This window comes from Mycteria americana, chromosome 1 (genome assembly GCF_035582795.1).
Source record: "Mycteria americana isolate JAX WOST 10 ecotype Jacksonville Zoo and Gardens chromosome 1, USCA_MyAme_1.0, whole genome shotgun sequence".
Classification (NCBI taxonomy): domain Eukaryota; kingdom Metazoa; phylum Chordata; class Aves; order Ciconiiformes; family Ciconiidae; genus Mycteria; species Mycteria americana.
In genome coordinates, this window is record NC_134365.1 from 197,441,471 (window position 1) to 197,458,354 (window position 16,884).

Below are 16,884 nucleotides of genomic sequence, written 5' to 3' on the forward strand. Positions count from 1 at the left end.
AGACTAGAGTCTACACTCTAGAACAGTGTTTAATTACAAACATCTAGTTAAAAAGAAAAGAATTTTCAGAAAACAAGTTTTTAGAGACCAACAGATTAAGTACCCAAGATCTAAGATGCACAGGATCTGGTCTTGGATTTAAAGCCTGTATTTAAGCCTATATTTAAAAATGCTGAGTTACAACAGATACTTTTCTTTCATATTTAAAATTAGCACTAACAGAGATAAAACAAGGCCTTCTCCAGTATATTTTCATTATCATTGGTTTGCATTACACTTGTTTAATACAACACACAGCATTTGAAGCTTCATACTTCAGAAATGTGTGCTAACATTTGTGCAATTAGCATGTACTTACTGTTCACCAATTTTTTTTTCTTTTGCTTATTAAAGAAAAAGAAAAGAACAATTTGCTGCAACACTTCTTTGAAAAGAGAGTAGCTAAAATTAGTTGATATTAACTAGATCTTATTCATGTCCTTATTACTTCAGTCTTTTTTCTGGTAATAAGAAAAGGACTGTTTAAAATACTGTTCTTTTTTACTGTCTTTTACATTCTTATTAGTTCAACATCACCTTTTGAATGTGAACAAGAAATAAGAGCACAACATAGCTGTCGGAGCTCTCTAATATGACACCACCAGTCTTAAAGACTGATTATTTCTCCTATCTGACTCAATACCATAAATGGGCTGAAAAGTTTGCCAGTATGTTCTTAGGGAGCTGAATTAAAAGGACAATAAAAGCATCTGTAAAATCCTTAAAGTAACAGAGCAAGAAAAGTTAAGGATGAAGAAGTCCCTAATGCTGATATATTACTACATTACAAAAGACTATAATTCTTCGGAATACACTTTAGCATTAAGTATTAGCAGCGTTAATAGTAAATCCATTAATACATTTGTCTGCATTTGACTAATCTTTCCAATTAAACTTCAGATTGACATTGAAAATCACCTACAACCTCCTCCTCTTAATCTGCAATAAATATCTTTTTTTCTTGATGAGTTTCAGCTTGTAAGTGTCCATTACACTACAAATTCTTATTCTGTGCCTTCATGGTTAAGAATTCTAATTTGTTTTTGTAGCCTATATTAGTCCAAACTCCATTACTCACATCCCATCCACTCCTGCTTAAACCAACAAAATATTAAAAATACTAAACATCTCTGAATTTCTCTAGGTAACCAACACAGATCCAGAGCAAGACACCGCAGAGGGTGGGGAGGTAGGGGGGTGGAGGGGTGAGGAGTACACTTAACATTCAACTACTTAATTACACAGCCAGAAATATAGAAAAAAGAAGAGACACATTAAAAAAACAATTGAAATATCTTTAATGAATTAGCTGCAGAAGAAGCTTTCACTGTATTAGCCACTAATCCAACTGTAAGACAACCCACTTATGCTTCTAGTCCTGTTTGTAGAAACAATGAATATTTGTGATTATGGACCAAGAGTATTTGGTACTTTCTAAATTTGTGCCCAGATGTTGGTCTCCTTGAAACATTCTTATACAAGCTCCCAAAAGGTAAGACAAAAAAACAACCTGTGCTTCTTATTAAATGAATGCATCACAGCTACAGTCTCTCTTCTTTATCCTACTTTAATCTCTACTTCTTCTTCTGAGGGGAAAAAAAAAATTAGTATCAGAAACTCTGAGAAAATCTTAACCTTCTCCATTCTATGAGACATTGTGTACTTGCAGAGTTGCATCCTTCACCTCTTTTCTTAGGTATGATCCAGCACTCTCTATGCTTAATAGTGTTCCATAATGATTTGTCAATAAAAATTGACATTGAACACTGGTATTTTCAGTTCCCCATACGTGCTCCCAACATACAGCTGCTCTTCTGCCTAGATATTAGGGGCTGTCACTAACAACAGCTGAAGTTGGTCAGATTGTTATCACTACCAAGTCCAAAAGAATAGGCAGCACTGAGGATCTGGGGGCATTTGGGAGTAGAAGTGGACACATAGCCTGAAACTTGCCAAAAATTTTAACTACCATATCCAGGAAGAAAGGCAGCTCTACAATAATAAAAGTCAACATTTTATTGATTTTATTCATTACATCATATTGGCTTAGTATGATGGTAAAATAAAGACCTAAAACCCCTAATGGTTATTTCCTAAATACTCTGTTCATGAGCTTTTCATTCTCCTGAACATTAAAGTGGTATTCACTTTCAGTAATACAAACTTCTAAAATTCAAATATCAAATTCAGATGAAGGAATATCAGTTTCCTTTACAGTTTGACCTACACAACAACACGTTCCTACTTCTGTTCTCTCCTGCACCAATAATGCTTCTGTGCCAACGCTAGATCTCTAAGCACACCACCTTATAATGCCAAGATCAGGCACAAATTACTTACCCTCACAGAAGAGGTTAAGTAAAATGAATTTCAGTGCATGTTCTCCTGCTAATCCCCCAGACTCCTTTCCAAAATTAGGTAAAAAAAAAAAAATTACCAGTAAGAAGCAACCATGATTTGACACAGCTCTCACAGAGTGTTAGAGTTTAAAAATACTCCTTTTCTGCCACATGAGAACATAGGAGCTTTTTCTTTACAAAATCAATAAAGGTGTGGTGGGTTGACCCTGGCCAAAAGCCAAACACCCACCTAGCCTCTCACTCGCTCTCCTCTCCTATACAGAGAGGGGAAGGGGAGAAAATAGAAGGAAAGTGAAAAGATTCATGGATCAAGATAATGACAGTTTAATAGGTAAAGAAAAAGCTGCATGCACAAGTAAAGCAAAAAAAAAAAAAAAATTCATTCACTACTTCCCATTGGCAGGTAGATGTCCCACCAGTTCCTGGAAAGCAGGGTCTCGGTATGTGTAGTGCTTGCTTGGGAAGACAAACACCATAAGCACAAACATCCCCCGCTTCCTCCTCCTTTCCCTGAGCTTTTATTGCTGAGCATGTGTCCTCTCTCAACTTCCTGCCCTGCCTCAGCCTACCCATGGTGGGGGGAGAAAGCCTTTACCTGTGCAAGCACTGTTCAGCAATAGCCAAAACATTAGTGTGCCATCAACACTGTTTTAGCCACAAATATGAAGTACAGTACCATACAGGCTGCTACAAAGAAAATTAACTCCATCCAAGCCAGACCCAAAAGGATAAATAGTTTGTCCACTTCTGTTTGGTACATGACATGGCACAGCACACACCTGGCTGCATTTCAATTCTCTTCAAACATACTTAAAAGATTCTTGGGATAGACAGGACAGAAAAAGCAACTGAGGGAGTAACACACACAGAAGCTGCACATTTCAGAGAATACCAGTTACTGCCAGCAACCTTTCATTCTTCATCCAAATCACCATGTACAATTCTCACAGCAGTTAAAATTACCTGGCATCGTGACCAAACTGTATGGTCACTGGTTGTACCAAAATGGCAAGGTGCTTGAACACTAGGTGGCCACATTGTTTAGATCCAGAATAGTAAATATGCACAACAGTGTTACTGAAGCACCTAAGCTCTCTCACAAGTTCCATACTAACAGTTTCATAACTCCTCCATACATGGTCAAAAATTTATTTGGTCATTAACAGGAACGCCCTTGGATTTTTCACATGCTCAAAGAGACAGTCTAAAACTTCCATAAGACCCCGATCCCATGAAGATAGATCAGAAGGCTTCCTGCCACAAAGAGTGCAAAAGAAGTGCAGGGAGATGGGGAGCAAGAGATTTGGATCCTGTCCGGTAATGAGTCACAAACACACAGACGTTTGTTCATGTCCTCAAACTCCTATCAGCCACAGAGTTTGAGAACAAGGCAGCACAATCAATTGGAAAGCAATGGAGATTCTTCAGTGAAGCTCACCTGGTTGCTGGGAGAAAATGACCACCACTTCATTTTCAAAACATACCACAAAATGCTTAGAAGCAAAGAAATAACATACTACATGGAAATTCTGGCTCACATACAGAATATACAACTACTGGAAAAGTTGCTGATACCAGAAAGAATCAGTTTAGAGAAACAGGATCACTATCAGAGAAAGGCCCAGCACCCATACTGTGAGACCGAGTACTCTATGGTCAGGATGAAACATGTGACCAATCCCTGAAAGAACAAGTCAAGAATACTGAGAGCTTTCAGCATCCTCCAAGAACAAGAGAAGGTCCTCAAAATTGGAACACTAAAGATCAAGAGCACTCTCCCCCCCTTTCACTCTATCTAGAATTTATGGAAGGGAGCATGGCAGCCCTTGCAATCATGAAACAGGAGTACATCCAACAGACTTCACAGACTTCAGTCTGTCGTCAGACAGAACTTGGTAGTTCTCATAAGCCCAGGCAGAATACAGATTCACCATAAGCCAAGCACATTAATGGGAGAAGCCTGGACATGACCTCCCACTAAGCAAAGTTAACAGTTCTTTGTAGATGATTAGTTGGAGTGGTCCGTAGTTGGAGACATTGGGCATATGAACTACCCACCACAGGATACTGTTGAAACTTCAATAGCTTCCCACAAAGCAGGGCTGAAGCACGTATTCTAAGACAAAATGATAGTTTTTCCAATATGGCCACTATAACACCGTGCACTGTGTTCTGTCTACAAATCTTTGCATTAGAAACAATTTGTTCAGCAACTCAACCCAGTGAACTACTGGACCTTGTTTTCCAAGTACTAAGTGGAACCAAAATGTGCCATTTACTCCATACCAGAGATGTACTTTTAAGCTTTCTCTTATGCAGAAATGATCAAGAGGACAGCACCAAAATGGCATACAAATAATCTCCACTGGCACCTGATAATGGTAGTTATGTCTCTGTCACACAAGACAACCAGAGACTATCAACTTAGATGAGTCAGACTCAAGAAAGAGTCCAGAAAACTTGATAGCACAGCATGTCCACAAACAGCACCACACTTCCACATTCTCCCAGAGAAATGTGCACCAGTTCTGCAGCATGCCCTTAAAATTCCTGAAAAGCCATCTACGTGTCTAGACAATTCAGCCCACTTTCCTCCCTTGTCCAAAAGGCAACAGGTTATCTAAAGATGATCGGTCACCAGAAGACTTGGAGAACAACTCTATCCACTCCATCCAAAGATGTTACTGGCTGATAATGCTTTGTGGTGGTAGCATCAGCCCACTAAAAGCTCCAGAAATTAATCATATTAAGATAAGAGCAAGGTGGCACTTAAGTCTCTGGCACCTACTATCCTTGGGATTAAGTATAATGAAAAAACTCCCAGCAGTGCCAAACACAAGAAAATGGAGGAATCATAGGAGGAATGTGTGCACACAACCAGAGAGGCAGGGAGCACAGAAATATTTCTCCATCAGCATCAATATATTTTCATATTCAGCTCAGTATTTCAAGTTGCTCCAGGGGACATCATGGTGGCAGTGTACATCCCAGTCTCAGCAATGTTATGACAAATTAATTGATGTGAACAACCATTTTGCTTTGGATGGAGGAAGTGTAGCTAGAAAGGTTCCCCTCACTCATCCCACTCACCAAACAAGATTTGTCAGTAATCACATGGCTCCAGGACCAGAACATTTGCCTCCTTGATGCATCTCAAGTAAAAAGGAAGGAAGGATGAACTAAAACTATAATTCTCTTTAAGCGCTCAGTAACAGGAACCAAAATATATATACCATTAGAACATACAGATGGAGTTTCTCAGGGATGATCCTTCGAAGTCTTTAACCTTACTACCATTCTTCCAGGAATTCCTGTCTTCTCTTGTTTGGCTAATGATTTCCCACTTTGTTGCCAAATGACATCCCAAAAAAGTGAAGGAATTTTTTTCAGGTTGTCAATAATCAAGTTCTACACAATCTGCCTTTGGAAATCCCACATCACATCATTCTTTTCTTACATAAAATAGAATAGTTCAGTTGGAAGGGACCTACAACGACCACCTAGTCCAACTGCCTGACCACTTCAGGGCTGACCAAAAGTTAAAGCATGTTGTTAAGGGTGTTGTCCAAATGCCTCTTAAACACTGACAGGCTTGGGGCATCAACCACCTCTCTAGGAAGCCTGTTCCAGTGTTTGACCACCCACTCAGTAAAGAAATGCTTCCTAATGTCCAGTCTAAACCTCACGTCCTGTCACTGGATGCCAGAGGGAAGAGACCAGCACCTCCTTCTCCACTTCCCCTCCTCAGGAAGCTGTAGAGAGCAATGAGGTCACCCTTCAGCTTCCTTTTCTCCGAACTAGACAAACCCAGAGTCCTCAGCTGCTCCTCATAGGACATGCCTTCTCCAGCACTTTCACCAGCTTTGTTGCCCTCCTCTAGATGCTTTCAAGGACCTTCACATCCTTCTTAAAATTGTGGGGCTCAGAACGGCACACAGTACTCAAGGTGAGGCCACACCAACACTAAATACAGCAGGATAATCACCTCTTTTAACCGGCTGGTCATACTGTGTTTGATGCACCCCAGGATGCGGTTTGCCCTCTTGGCTACCAGGGTACACTGCTGACTCCTATTGAGCCTGCTGTCGACCAGCACCCCCAGATCCCTTTCTGCAGGGCTGCTATCCAGCCACTCCTCTCCCAATTTATACTTGTACCTGGCATTACTCCACCCCAGGTGCAGAATCCAGCATTTGGACTTATTAAATTTCATCCCATTAATCGCTGCCCAATGTTCCAGTCTATCTAGATCCATCTGCAAGGCATCTTGCCCCTCAGGAAAGTCAACAGCACTTACTAATTTAGTATCATCAGCACTTGCTAATGGTGCATTCAACTCCTGCATCCAGATCATTGATAAATATATTGAACAGGACTGGCTCAAGAATTGATACCCAAGGAACACTGATGGTGACCACTTGCCAGCCAGATGTAGCCCCATGCACTACAGCCCTTTGAGCTCTGCCCTTCAGCCAGTTCTTCACCCAGTGCACCATGAACCCGCTCATCCCACAGTTGGACAGCTTCTCCAGAAGGATATTGCGAGGGACAGTATCAAAAGCCTTACTAAAATCCAGGAAAACTACATCCAGCACCTTCCCTTCATCTACTAGGCGGGTGACCTTATAATAGAAGGATATCAAATTAGTTAAACAGGACTTTCCCTTTGTGAACCCATGTTGAGTGTGCTTGATGACTGCATTATTCTTTAAAAGCCTTTTAATAGTACCCAGTATAATAATCTCCATAATTTTTCCACAAACTGAGGTTAGACTAACAGGTCTGTAGTTTCCTGGGTACTAGTAAAACTAGTACCTAGGGTTTTTTTTCCCCCTCACGCCCTCTTTGTAAATTGGAATAACACTGGCTAGCTCCCAGTCAGCGGGGACCTCCCCAGACTCCCAGGACCTTTGGTAGACTATTGAGAGGGGTCCTGTCATAACATCCACTAGCTCCTTCAGTACTCTGGGATGAATCCCATCAGGACCCATGGACTTGTGAACACTCAGCTGATACAGCTGGTTCTTACAATTTCAGTGTCCACAAATGGAAAGTCACTGTTCCCACACTCGTGGTCCTCTGACTCAGGGGACCGGGCAGCCCAAGGTCTATCAGTATTATTAAAGACTGAGGGAAAAAAAAAAAGCATTGAATGCCTCTGCTTTTTCTTAATCCCTATTAGTCAGATAACCATCTTCAAAAAGTATCGGTCCAACGTTTTCTTTAGATCTCTTCTTGCTATTAACATACTTAAAAAAGCCCTTCTTGTTATCTGACAGAACACTGGCCAGTTTAAACTCTAACTGAGCTTTGGCCATTCCCGTCTTCTCCCTGCATATACAAACCACGGCTCTGTAATCTTCCTGCGAAGCCTGACCTCACCTTCCAGAGATCATACAATTTCTCTTTCCTCTTGAGCTCCATGAGGAGCTCTCTGTTCATCCAAGTTGGTCTTCTGCCCTGCTTGCTTGACAATATGGAGGCCTAATTCTTATTTCCCAATTTATTTTAAAGTCCTGTGCCCTACTGAGCTGACCTTCATTGTTCTTCAGGCTTTACATGATGGGGCCAGTAAAAGAAATCTAAAAATTGTTTAACTTCTATATGAAAGTAACCATTTATCATTCTCTACTGGCAAAAAGACTTTTAGACAATGTCAAAAAAGAATTAAAAAGAACAGCTCTTGGATGAAAATGGCTCAAACTACAGCAAAATGTAAGAAAATGCTTTAAGAAATTGATTTATTTCTTTTAAATTAGATTTCATTGAAATGATAAAAAAATATTGGGTTCTGTTCAAATTCATGCAGAACTTGCCAAGTTTGTACCTGAAAATATTTTTTTTTAAAGCATCAGCTTGAAAGTGAGCCAGAACACTTGGTGTCTGGCTCAGAGGAAGTCTACCATGAGGCTACTCCATCTGGCCAAAATTTTTTTTACTCACTGCTTCTGAAGCCAATTATAAAGAACATGCATGTTTTCAAAAACACAGAGAACAATTACCCAATTTATCTTTGAAAAGCACAGATCATATGTCCAGTTCCACGCGTTAAATGCATGCAAGATGAGATCATTCTGACACATCTTGACTCCTCAAAACTGACAACTCAACAGTTGAGACAGCCACAGCTTTCCCTCAGCATCATCTGCTTTAAGAGTAATACAAACTTCTTTAGCAGCAAAGCAGCTATATGACATCTTGGAATACAGTAACTGTCCCACTACCCCATAAGCATTATTTGAGTATTTGCCCCTAGGATTTGACTTCTATTGTCACATCTGTGTATTCAAGAGCTGTATCAGACAATTTCATGGAACAAAAATTGGATGTCTCTGTGAAACTATGCATTTCACGTAGATATACTCCGCAAACTTCTACTTAAATACCTAGTAAGAGAGTCCATGGCGAGTGAGCTCAGAAGGCAAGGCTCTTAAACTATGGGCATGGAAGAAGATGCAATACTATGTACCAAGTCCAGAAAAGCCAAAGCCATCTAGTCAAGCTCTGAATGATAGGCAGAACCACTGAAGTTCACGATTATTGTATCATTAACTTTAATCGACCTTTATACAAAAAGACATCTCCCCTCTCCCACATTTAAATACAGACTGCCAAGCATATTTTTCTCCTTTACCACCCACCTGATCCAAGGCTTCGTCAAGCTAACAGTAATACTGCTGTCCAGTTTCTTTTCATTCAAGGCAGCAAAACATTAGCTGCCTTCTACCACAAGCAGCCTGAGTTTCACCGAAATCACACTCTCTTCTCAACACACTAACGTGCTATTTACCTGGACCTGAATTAAAAGTGATTGACACTAGCTGCTGCTATTTAGAATAAAGCCACAGCTATTGTTGGAGTGGAAAATATTTAATCATTGCTGGCAGGTCTGCATAAAGAACAAACTTGTGTTGATCTCAGAAAAACCACAGGCTGGCCATATATTTCATGAATATTTCAGAACATTCATCTTCAAAATACCCTTTTAACCACAGAAAGGTCTTCGAGACCTCTCCACTCATTTAGAAGCATAAAATGGTTTGGGTTGGAAGGGATCTTTAAAGATAGTCTAGTACAACTCCCCTGCCAGGGGCAGGGACATCTTTCACTAGAGGTGGTTGCTCAAAGCCCCATCCAACCTGACCTTGAACACTTCCAATAACAGGGCATCCACAACTTCGCTGGGCAACCTGTTCCAGTGCCTCAGGATTTAAACCAGGATTATCCTATTCCAAATATAGGGGTCTTTTTCCTGTAAAAGATGGGTCAAACTATATTTGACAGCCAATAGGACAAAGTAGGCACATATTATTTATCCTTATTACTTAAGGCATCAAAAACACACATCGGAAGCAACAAGTTGATTTGAACAGAAGCCGTACCATGCTCTGTGAATAGGCACAAACTGTACTGAGTTCAACAAGACATCAAGGATAAGAGCAGTAAGAATGTAACTATCAAAATGTACATGTCTATTGGAAACATTGTTAAACTAGATCTTACAAACATCAAACATGAAACACCTTATCCTCAAGGTTTTACCTCACAAGGAGAAAACTACACTAAGGATCAAGGAGATGAAAAGCAACAAAATACATGTTCATCATCTAAAAAGAGTATAGTAAACAAAGAAGAGAAATGCAAACATGAAGAAAAAAAAAAATGTGTTGTACATTAAGAGGTACAAAGAAAACATGGAAATGCTTAGGGCTGAAATCACCCAGTTGAAGGAAAAGACCAGAAGATGTTGGGGTGGTGGGGGGAGGGAGGGAGAAAAAACCTTGACAGTGTTGGGCTACTAAACTTGCTGATTCCAATGACAAAATAGGATACAAAAAAAGAAGTTCATATTGAAATAGTGGAATATGAGAGACAACGAAGGAGCAGGAAGACAATTCAAGAACCTGCAGTTTTAAATGGACATAGAGATAGAAAGGTTACTGCAATTATGGCTATGAAAAAAAAGGATGTGGCAGCAGTTAAGATTAAATCTCTTGAATAACAGCTTCAGCTGCAGAGTACTGTTTTTATTGGACTGAGAATGATAATTGTTCGTCATCTGTAAGAAAAGGAATTAAAGGCTGAAAAAGGTCTACTTTAAGACACAGACAGCAAGCAGTAAATTGAACCCTTCTTCTTTCAGAAATGTGAATGGAAAGCTATAACCATTAAAAGCAACTCATCCAACAAATGTAGTGTGCCTGCCTAGCAGCATTAGTGAAAAAACTAATAGGCACAAACAAGTCACTATGATAATAAATATTGCAATGAGAACAGGCCAAAGGTTCTACAAACCTAAAATCTGTCCTCAATAATAAAAATACATGCAAATTTAAAAGCTGCCCACTGCACATTAGCCCTCAAGTTTAGTAATAAATCACTTTCAAACTTAGTAATACAAAACTAATCAAATTCCTCACTTCCACATAAACCATTTGTGGAATGACAAATAGAATAAAAGTAGTGCAGAATAAAGGGAGTACCAACTGTTATACTGAATTTCTCCAAGTGATGGAGACACTCTGAAATTGTAGCAATGACTACAAGACATATTTATAGAGTCCAGTGCTCTGTTTCCAACTGTCACAGACCTTCTATTCAGACAAAATCGTCAGTACGTCACTTTCCACTAACATGGAGCCCAACTTCTCCCTGCCCAAATTCACTATTCTGAATAGATGTAGTTTCTCTGCACAGCTAGCAGCACAAGGTACTTCCAATGTTATTAAAGCCCTTCACAACAAATACTACAGTAAACCAAGGAACAAAATAGGTCAGATTCTCAAGTCACCAAAAAAAAAATCAAGTTATTGCTTGAAAGGTACAAGCCAAAAAAAAAAAAACCCACAACACAAAAAAAAAAAACCACCCCCAAAAAAACAAAACAAACAAAAAAAAAAAACACAAAAAACCCCCACAACAAACAAAAACCCAACCAAAATCCAAAAATATGCACACATGCACTGTAGGTTAATACACCTGAAGTTAAATTACTCTTTTTGAGGGCTTTTACAATTTTTCCTTTAATCAATGCATAGATGATACGTTTTACAGATGAGTATTAGTTTTATATGCCAAATAATGTGATGAACTTGTCAGTAAAAAAAAAAAATCATATTAATAGTCAAAGCACATGTTTCAAATATATAGAAAGTATAAGAAGTGTTTACCTTAAGTTTGAATTCAAGCTGTGGTAGAACAGAAAGCAAGAGGTGACTGTCAATATTGTATAACTCCAGAATCAAGTCAAACACATGCTCTGATAGGTCACTAATTGACGTTTTACCAAGCATGAGGACCTGATTGAAGAACTGGAAAATAAAACAGAGTATATACATCAATACTAAAGGTAAATATACACTTTTCTAAATACTATGCTTGTCTACCACTAAATCTACACCTTCTAATCTTACAACATTTATTTCACCACCATTTAAAAAAAAAGGGGGGGGGGGAGGGGCACATAGATCAGGATTCTGTACTAGAAGTCTTAAAATATCATTGTTTTGTGTTCAATATTACACAAAAAAGAAAACACATAAAAAGTGATGTTTAGTTTACCACAGCCAGCCTACAAATAATTTAAGAAACACAACTTTAGAGGAGTTCCAGTGCACCAGATCTTTTTACGATGTGACTATATTTAGAGTTACTTCACTATTGAGAACAACCACTTTAAAAGCATTTTAACATTTAGCAAAACAAGGCTGAAACAACTGGCTAATTACTACACTACGCAGTTGACAGGTTAAGGAGTTGAAAATAAAAGCGTAGGAATTAATAAGTGACTGTTCCAGAATTTATATTTACAAGCAGCATAACAACTATTCTTTCTTGGTAAACTTGACAGGTTTGAGGGAAACTTCATACCTCTCATTAGAGAAAATATTTTCTAATATCAAATATTAATTCCACACTACTTTCAACTATATCCTCTCATAATAGATGGGTAAGAAGTAACTAAATAGGAGTATACTATCCCCTACTCATAAGGGGAGGGGGACGTCATTTGGAAAATTTTTCTTCTCTGTGGGTTAAAACAATATACAAGTGTGACTAAACAAATCATACTATTTCCACCAGCCACTAAGGCATCAGAATACACATAACTGGCACTTCAGTCTCCTATTCCCAAACATGGGACAAATGAACATCACGACCCTCTGTACCTGACAAAGTTAATCTTATCAGTAAAGAAACTAAAAACATGAAAACTACCACTTTTTAAGGTTATAAAATGAAACCCAACAAGTGATGCAATAGAAAAACTCAACAGTTTTTTGTAATAATGACTAGAAAAATAACAGATAAGCACATTTCATTCATTAGATGTTAAAGATTCCATACTGTCTTGCAGAAAAGTTTTCCTTTTCTGGATACAGAGTTGCCTGGAATGTATATATTCCTGCTTAGGCAACTAACTCCTACTGTGTCTTTAATATATTTTAAGAAAGTAACTTTCAAAACAAAGAAACCAGCCAGCATAATATTTCCCACTTGTGGGAAAGAACAGAAGACTGCATGTACATATTTTCCATAAGAGGAAGATTCTTACTGTACAGACTTCCTTAAAACCCACAAAATGTCACCCAGGTTGTAACCTAACTTTACACATTAATAATAAAAACACAATCCCATGTAGCAATACCTTCCCCAACAGCATGTTTGACTAACAGGTTTGGAGTAAGAGTTTTCACTGAAGATTTTTTTAAATCTTAGAAGGTACCCACCTTCCAAGTACCACAAGTGTTACAAGTCTGAAAGCAACAAAAAACATTGAAAATTTTCTATTGTTTTCAAGCTCTTGAGGTTTTGGATAGCTGCCATGAGACCTGCTAAATCCTTAACTACTTAAAAAAAAAAGTGTTTTTTTTTTTTTTCTATTGGGCAACTTAATTTAGAGCATATTCCTGTCTGATCTTTACTTCTTCTCATCCTTCTTCTCTTGTAACGTTTATGATGTCTACACTCAACTTGGCTACAACTCTCTATTCACTCGCTGGTCTTCCTCCTTACTATCTATTCTTAGATTCTGTTTCCTCTTCTTTTGCTGTGACAACGGCATTAAAATTCTGCTCTATCTTCACTTCTCCTAGCTTCTAGTCTCATCCCCTCACTAGAAAAAGAGTTTTGCCACAGGAACAATGTCTTTATATATTTTTACCAGAACAATGCATAGAAGTATATTTGGTCTTCCAGTCGCATTAAAGATTGAAGTGCAAGGTCTCCTAAGACAGCAGAAAGTAAACTATCCATTGCATTTCAGAAATCAAAATTATTATGGGCTTAGTAGTTTCTACAATGTAAAGAATTAGACTCAAAGGGACAGGTTATGCAGTGCTTCATTAATATAACAGTTTTCTCAAAGAACAATTGAGAGTTTGTAAAAAGCTATTTTACAGCCCTATTTGACTATATGCAATCATTCTTTTTATAATACAGCTCAGTTAAAAAAATGTATTGATTTCCATATTTGTTTGCAGTCTTCACTTACGTTAGTAATGTACGGTTCAATTGCTTGCGCTGTCCTCTTTAGTAAAGCCTTTGCCAAATCATAGGCTTGCTTGTTTAAATTCTGGAAGGGGGGGGGGGGGGGGGGGGGGGGGGGGAACAAACACAGAAAAAAGTTTAAGCACATGCATTAATCCTAAAAATGAATACGAGAATTTAAAGCTACCACGTACTGGTAAATGCATTAAAGAAATAGACTGTTCGTTTTTATACTTTCAGTAGGAAAGATCATATAGTAAAAACAAACCTAGTACAAACAGAGCTTTGTAGTCTCCGCTGGCATTACTGAGAAAACTCTTTCCTGGCAAACTGGGGCTTACTTTTCAGTTGCCCATCTATGCCTGACACTCAGTGAAGTCAGTTCCTGCATTTTACTGCTGCTCCTTATCAGCTTCCCCCAAAAACAGGAAAGCGATATAAAGCAACATGGAGGCATTTACATTCACCACAGAAGCAAGACTCTGAACAGGATTGGGGTAGAAAGTACAATTCTGCCCTTGCATCAAGCAGCCACCTGTGAACCACCATCACAGTCTCTCCACAGTATTTCCCAAAGATACTCAGTCTGTTTGACTGAGATAGCAAAGAGAAAAAAACATCTAGAATTTTAGCCTGTGAGCAAAAAAGGGGTGAAAAATACAAACTAATGAAACTCTAATATAAAAAAATAATTAAAAAGCACCACCCCACAACATTCCTATCCCTCCATTTGTCTAATTGGGTTATTGCTCTATCATTTCCTTCCTTTCCCAGCACACATTCTCCACCCTCTAGTTGCTATGTCCTTTCTCCAATTTCTGTATCACAATTACTTTTCAAAAATTTTCAGAAGAAAATGCAACTCAGCCCTTGTGACACCCACTGCAGACTTGATTAACACATAGAAGATTAAAGGAAAAGTCTTCAATACTGAAAAATATATAGTCTTCTAATAAGTAAAATCTTTGTAAAAATATAGTTCCCTCAATTATGATTAGTCTTTGCAATTTAAAAAACCCAGCATAGTCAATTTACAAGACAACAGTATAAAGGGGCAGTTTGTGGTGGTTTTTTTTTTTAAAGACATCTCATCCATAAAAGGAAAAAAACTTCCTTTTAGCATAACAAAAGCAAACACAAGATGCATTGCCACACCCAGGGTATTTCTTTGCCTGCATATGCTTGTTCTTTGTAGCTATCTGAACGAGAAAGAGAAGAGATTCAAAGAGATTGAGAGTAGTGTCTGTAATTTCAAAAACTGTGTAAAACTACAGGGTTCTAGACAGCAGTGGGAACAGATTAACATTTTCTGTTAATATAAAACAAAAGAAGTCTTTGACTTGCCTACTGATAGAATTAAGTTAGGTGACTGAAGTCAAAAGACTATGAAGATTCATGCCTGAAGTATTGGTTTTACTCAGAGCCACTACAGAAGGTGGATAAAAATACCAATTCTGGAAAGATAGTCGAATGCTTACTTAAGATGCTAACATCCTTGTAATTTCCTCTTCCCTTACCTAATCAAGATTCAAGGGTCAATATTGGCAGTCTTTTTACAAAATTGTACAGCTGTTCCACATCCCAGAAAAGAGAAGGTTCTGCATGCTAGATGGCTCTTTATGGTTAATATTAAAAACAAACAAACAAAAAAAAAAATCACCAAACCAAAAAACCAACCACCATTTCCACCTGTAGCATTTGTTTTCTGTTATTTAGCTAGAGTTGTGACTGTTCAGGAAGTAAAAGGCACATAATAACAGTAACAAGGAATGTATGTCACTTGCAAATCTTGCTCTGATACTTCTTGTCTTCCACAGTTCACCTCCATCAAAACAAAGAAAACAGCTTTCACCTCGGTAAGAGAGAACTCTAGATCATGAGCAAGATCTGATTTACGTGTAAAACAAGTCCAAACAGCAAAGCAGAGTTCCAACAGGCAGATCTGTTTTGATTCACATTAATTACAGCTTCAGCTTGTATCTTTCACACAGCAGGTCATTTTAAAAAAGCTGCCGTAATTCATCTACACAACTATTCATAACTAAAGTTTAAAAAATTAAACAAATTCTCACACATAGCCTTAGGAAAGGAAGTCTGAAAACTTTCAGGCAAAAGATCTCCCAACACCTTAATGTCTGCCAAGATAAATGCTAGAAGTAGCTATTTGCAACCCTGAGTAACTTAGTCCCATGACACTTCATTCTGTCTAAAAAAGCTGTGAAGAGAAAAAAATAGTCTAGATCACAACTGGCTAACGAAAAGTCAGCTGTTTTTTTCATGCCTCATGCACTTGATTTAATGGTACTGATAGCCAGGGCCCTCAAATGTCCAGAGGCCAAACTTTCTGAAAATAACAATGCCACAGAAGCCTTAAAAGCACACTAGAAAGTTTTCTTCTCCCTTTTCCAGCTTCAGGATAAAAGCAGAAACAAGAATCACAGAATCGTATAGGTTGGAAAAGACCTTTAAGATCATCGAGTCCAACCGTAAACCTAACACTACCAAGACCACCACTACACCATGTCCCTAAGCACCTCACCCAAACGTCCTTTAAATACCTCCAGGGATGGTGACTCAACCATTTCCCTGGGCAGCCTGTTCCAATGCTTGATAACCCTTTCAGTGAAGAAAAATTTCCTAACATCCAGTCTAAACCTCCCCTGGCGCAACTTGAGGCCATTTCCTCTTGTCCTATCACTTGTTACCTGGGAGAAGAGACCGACCCCCACCTCTCTGCAACCTTTCAGAAAAGAATGTTAATTAACACAGGAGAACTTTTTTTTTTATGCTTAGAACACCTTCAGCAATAATATTTGCAGACAGACCACCTTCATCAACCATAAGTGCTTTTCTTTGTCTCAATTCCTACCATGAGTTTTATGTATGTATTGCTAGCATTTCAAGTTTTTTACCCTTCTGGAAGACATTAAGAGTTTTGCAAACTCATTTTTCATACTTGTTCTTCTGTAGAATGTTTGACAAACTTCTACTGCAG

At 38.4% G+C, this 16,884-nt stretch overlaps 1 protein-coding gene across 1 annotated transcript in view; it reads right to left on the reverse strand.

The window, feature by feature from the left end:
- Positions 1 to 16,884, reverse strand: part of PDS5B (PDS5 cohesin associated factor B) — a 116,887-nt gene that overhangs the window by 65,025 nt on the left and 34,978 nt on the right. The window contains exons 7-8 of the mRNA XM_075490785.1: positions 13,894 to 13,974; positions 11,570 to 11,710 (exon numbers count right to left, since the gene is read on the reverse strand). Of these exons, the coding sequence (XP_075346900.1) occupies positions 11,570 to 11,710; positions 13,894 to 13,974 (222 nt within the window). The remainder of the gene's footprint in view (positions 1 to 11,569; positions 11,711 to 13,893; positions 13,975 to 16,884) is intronic.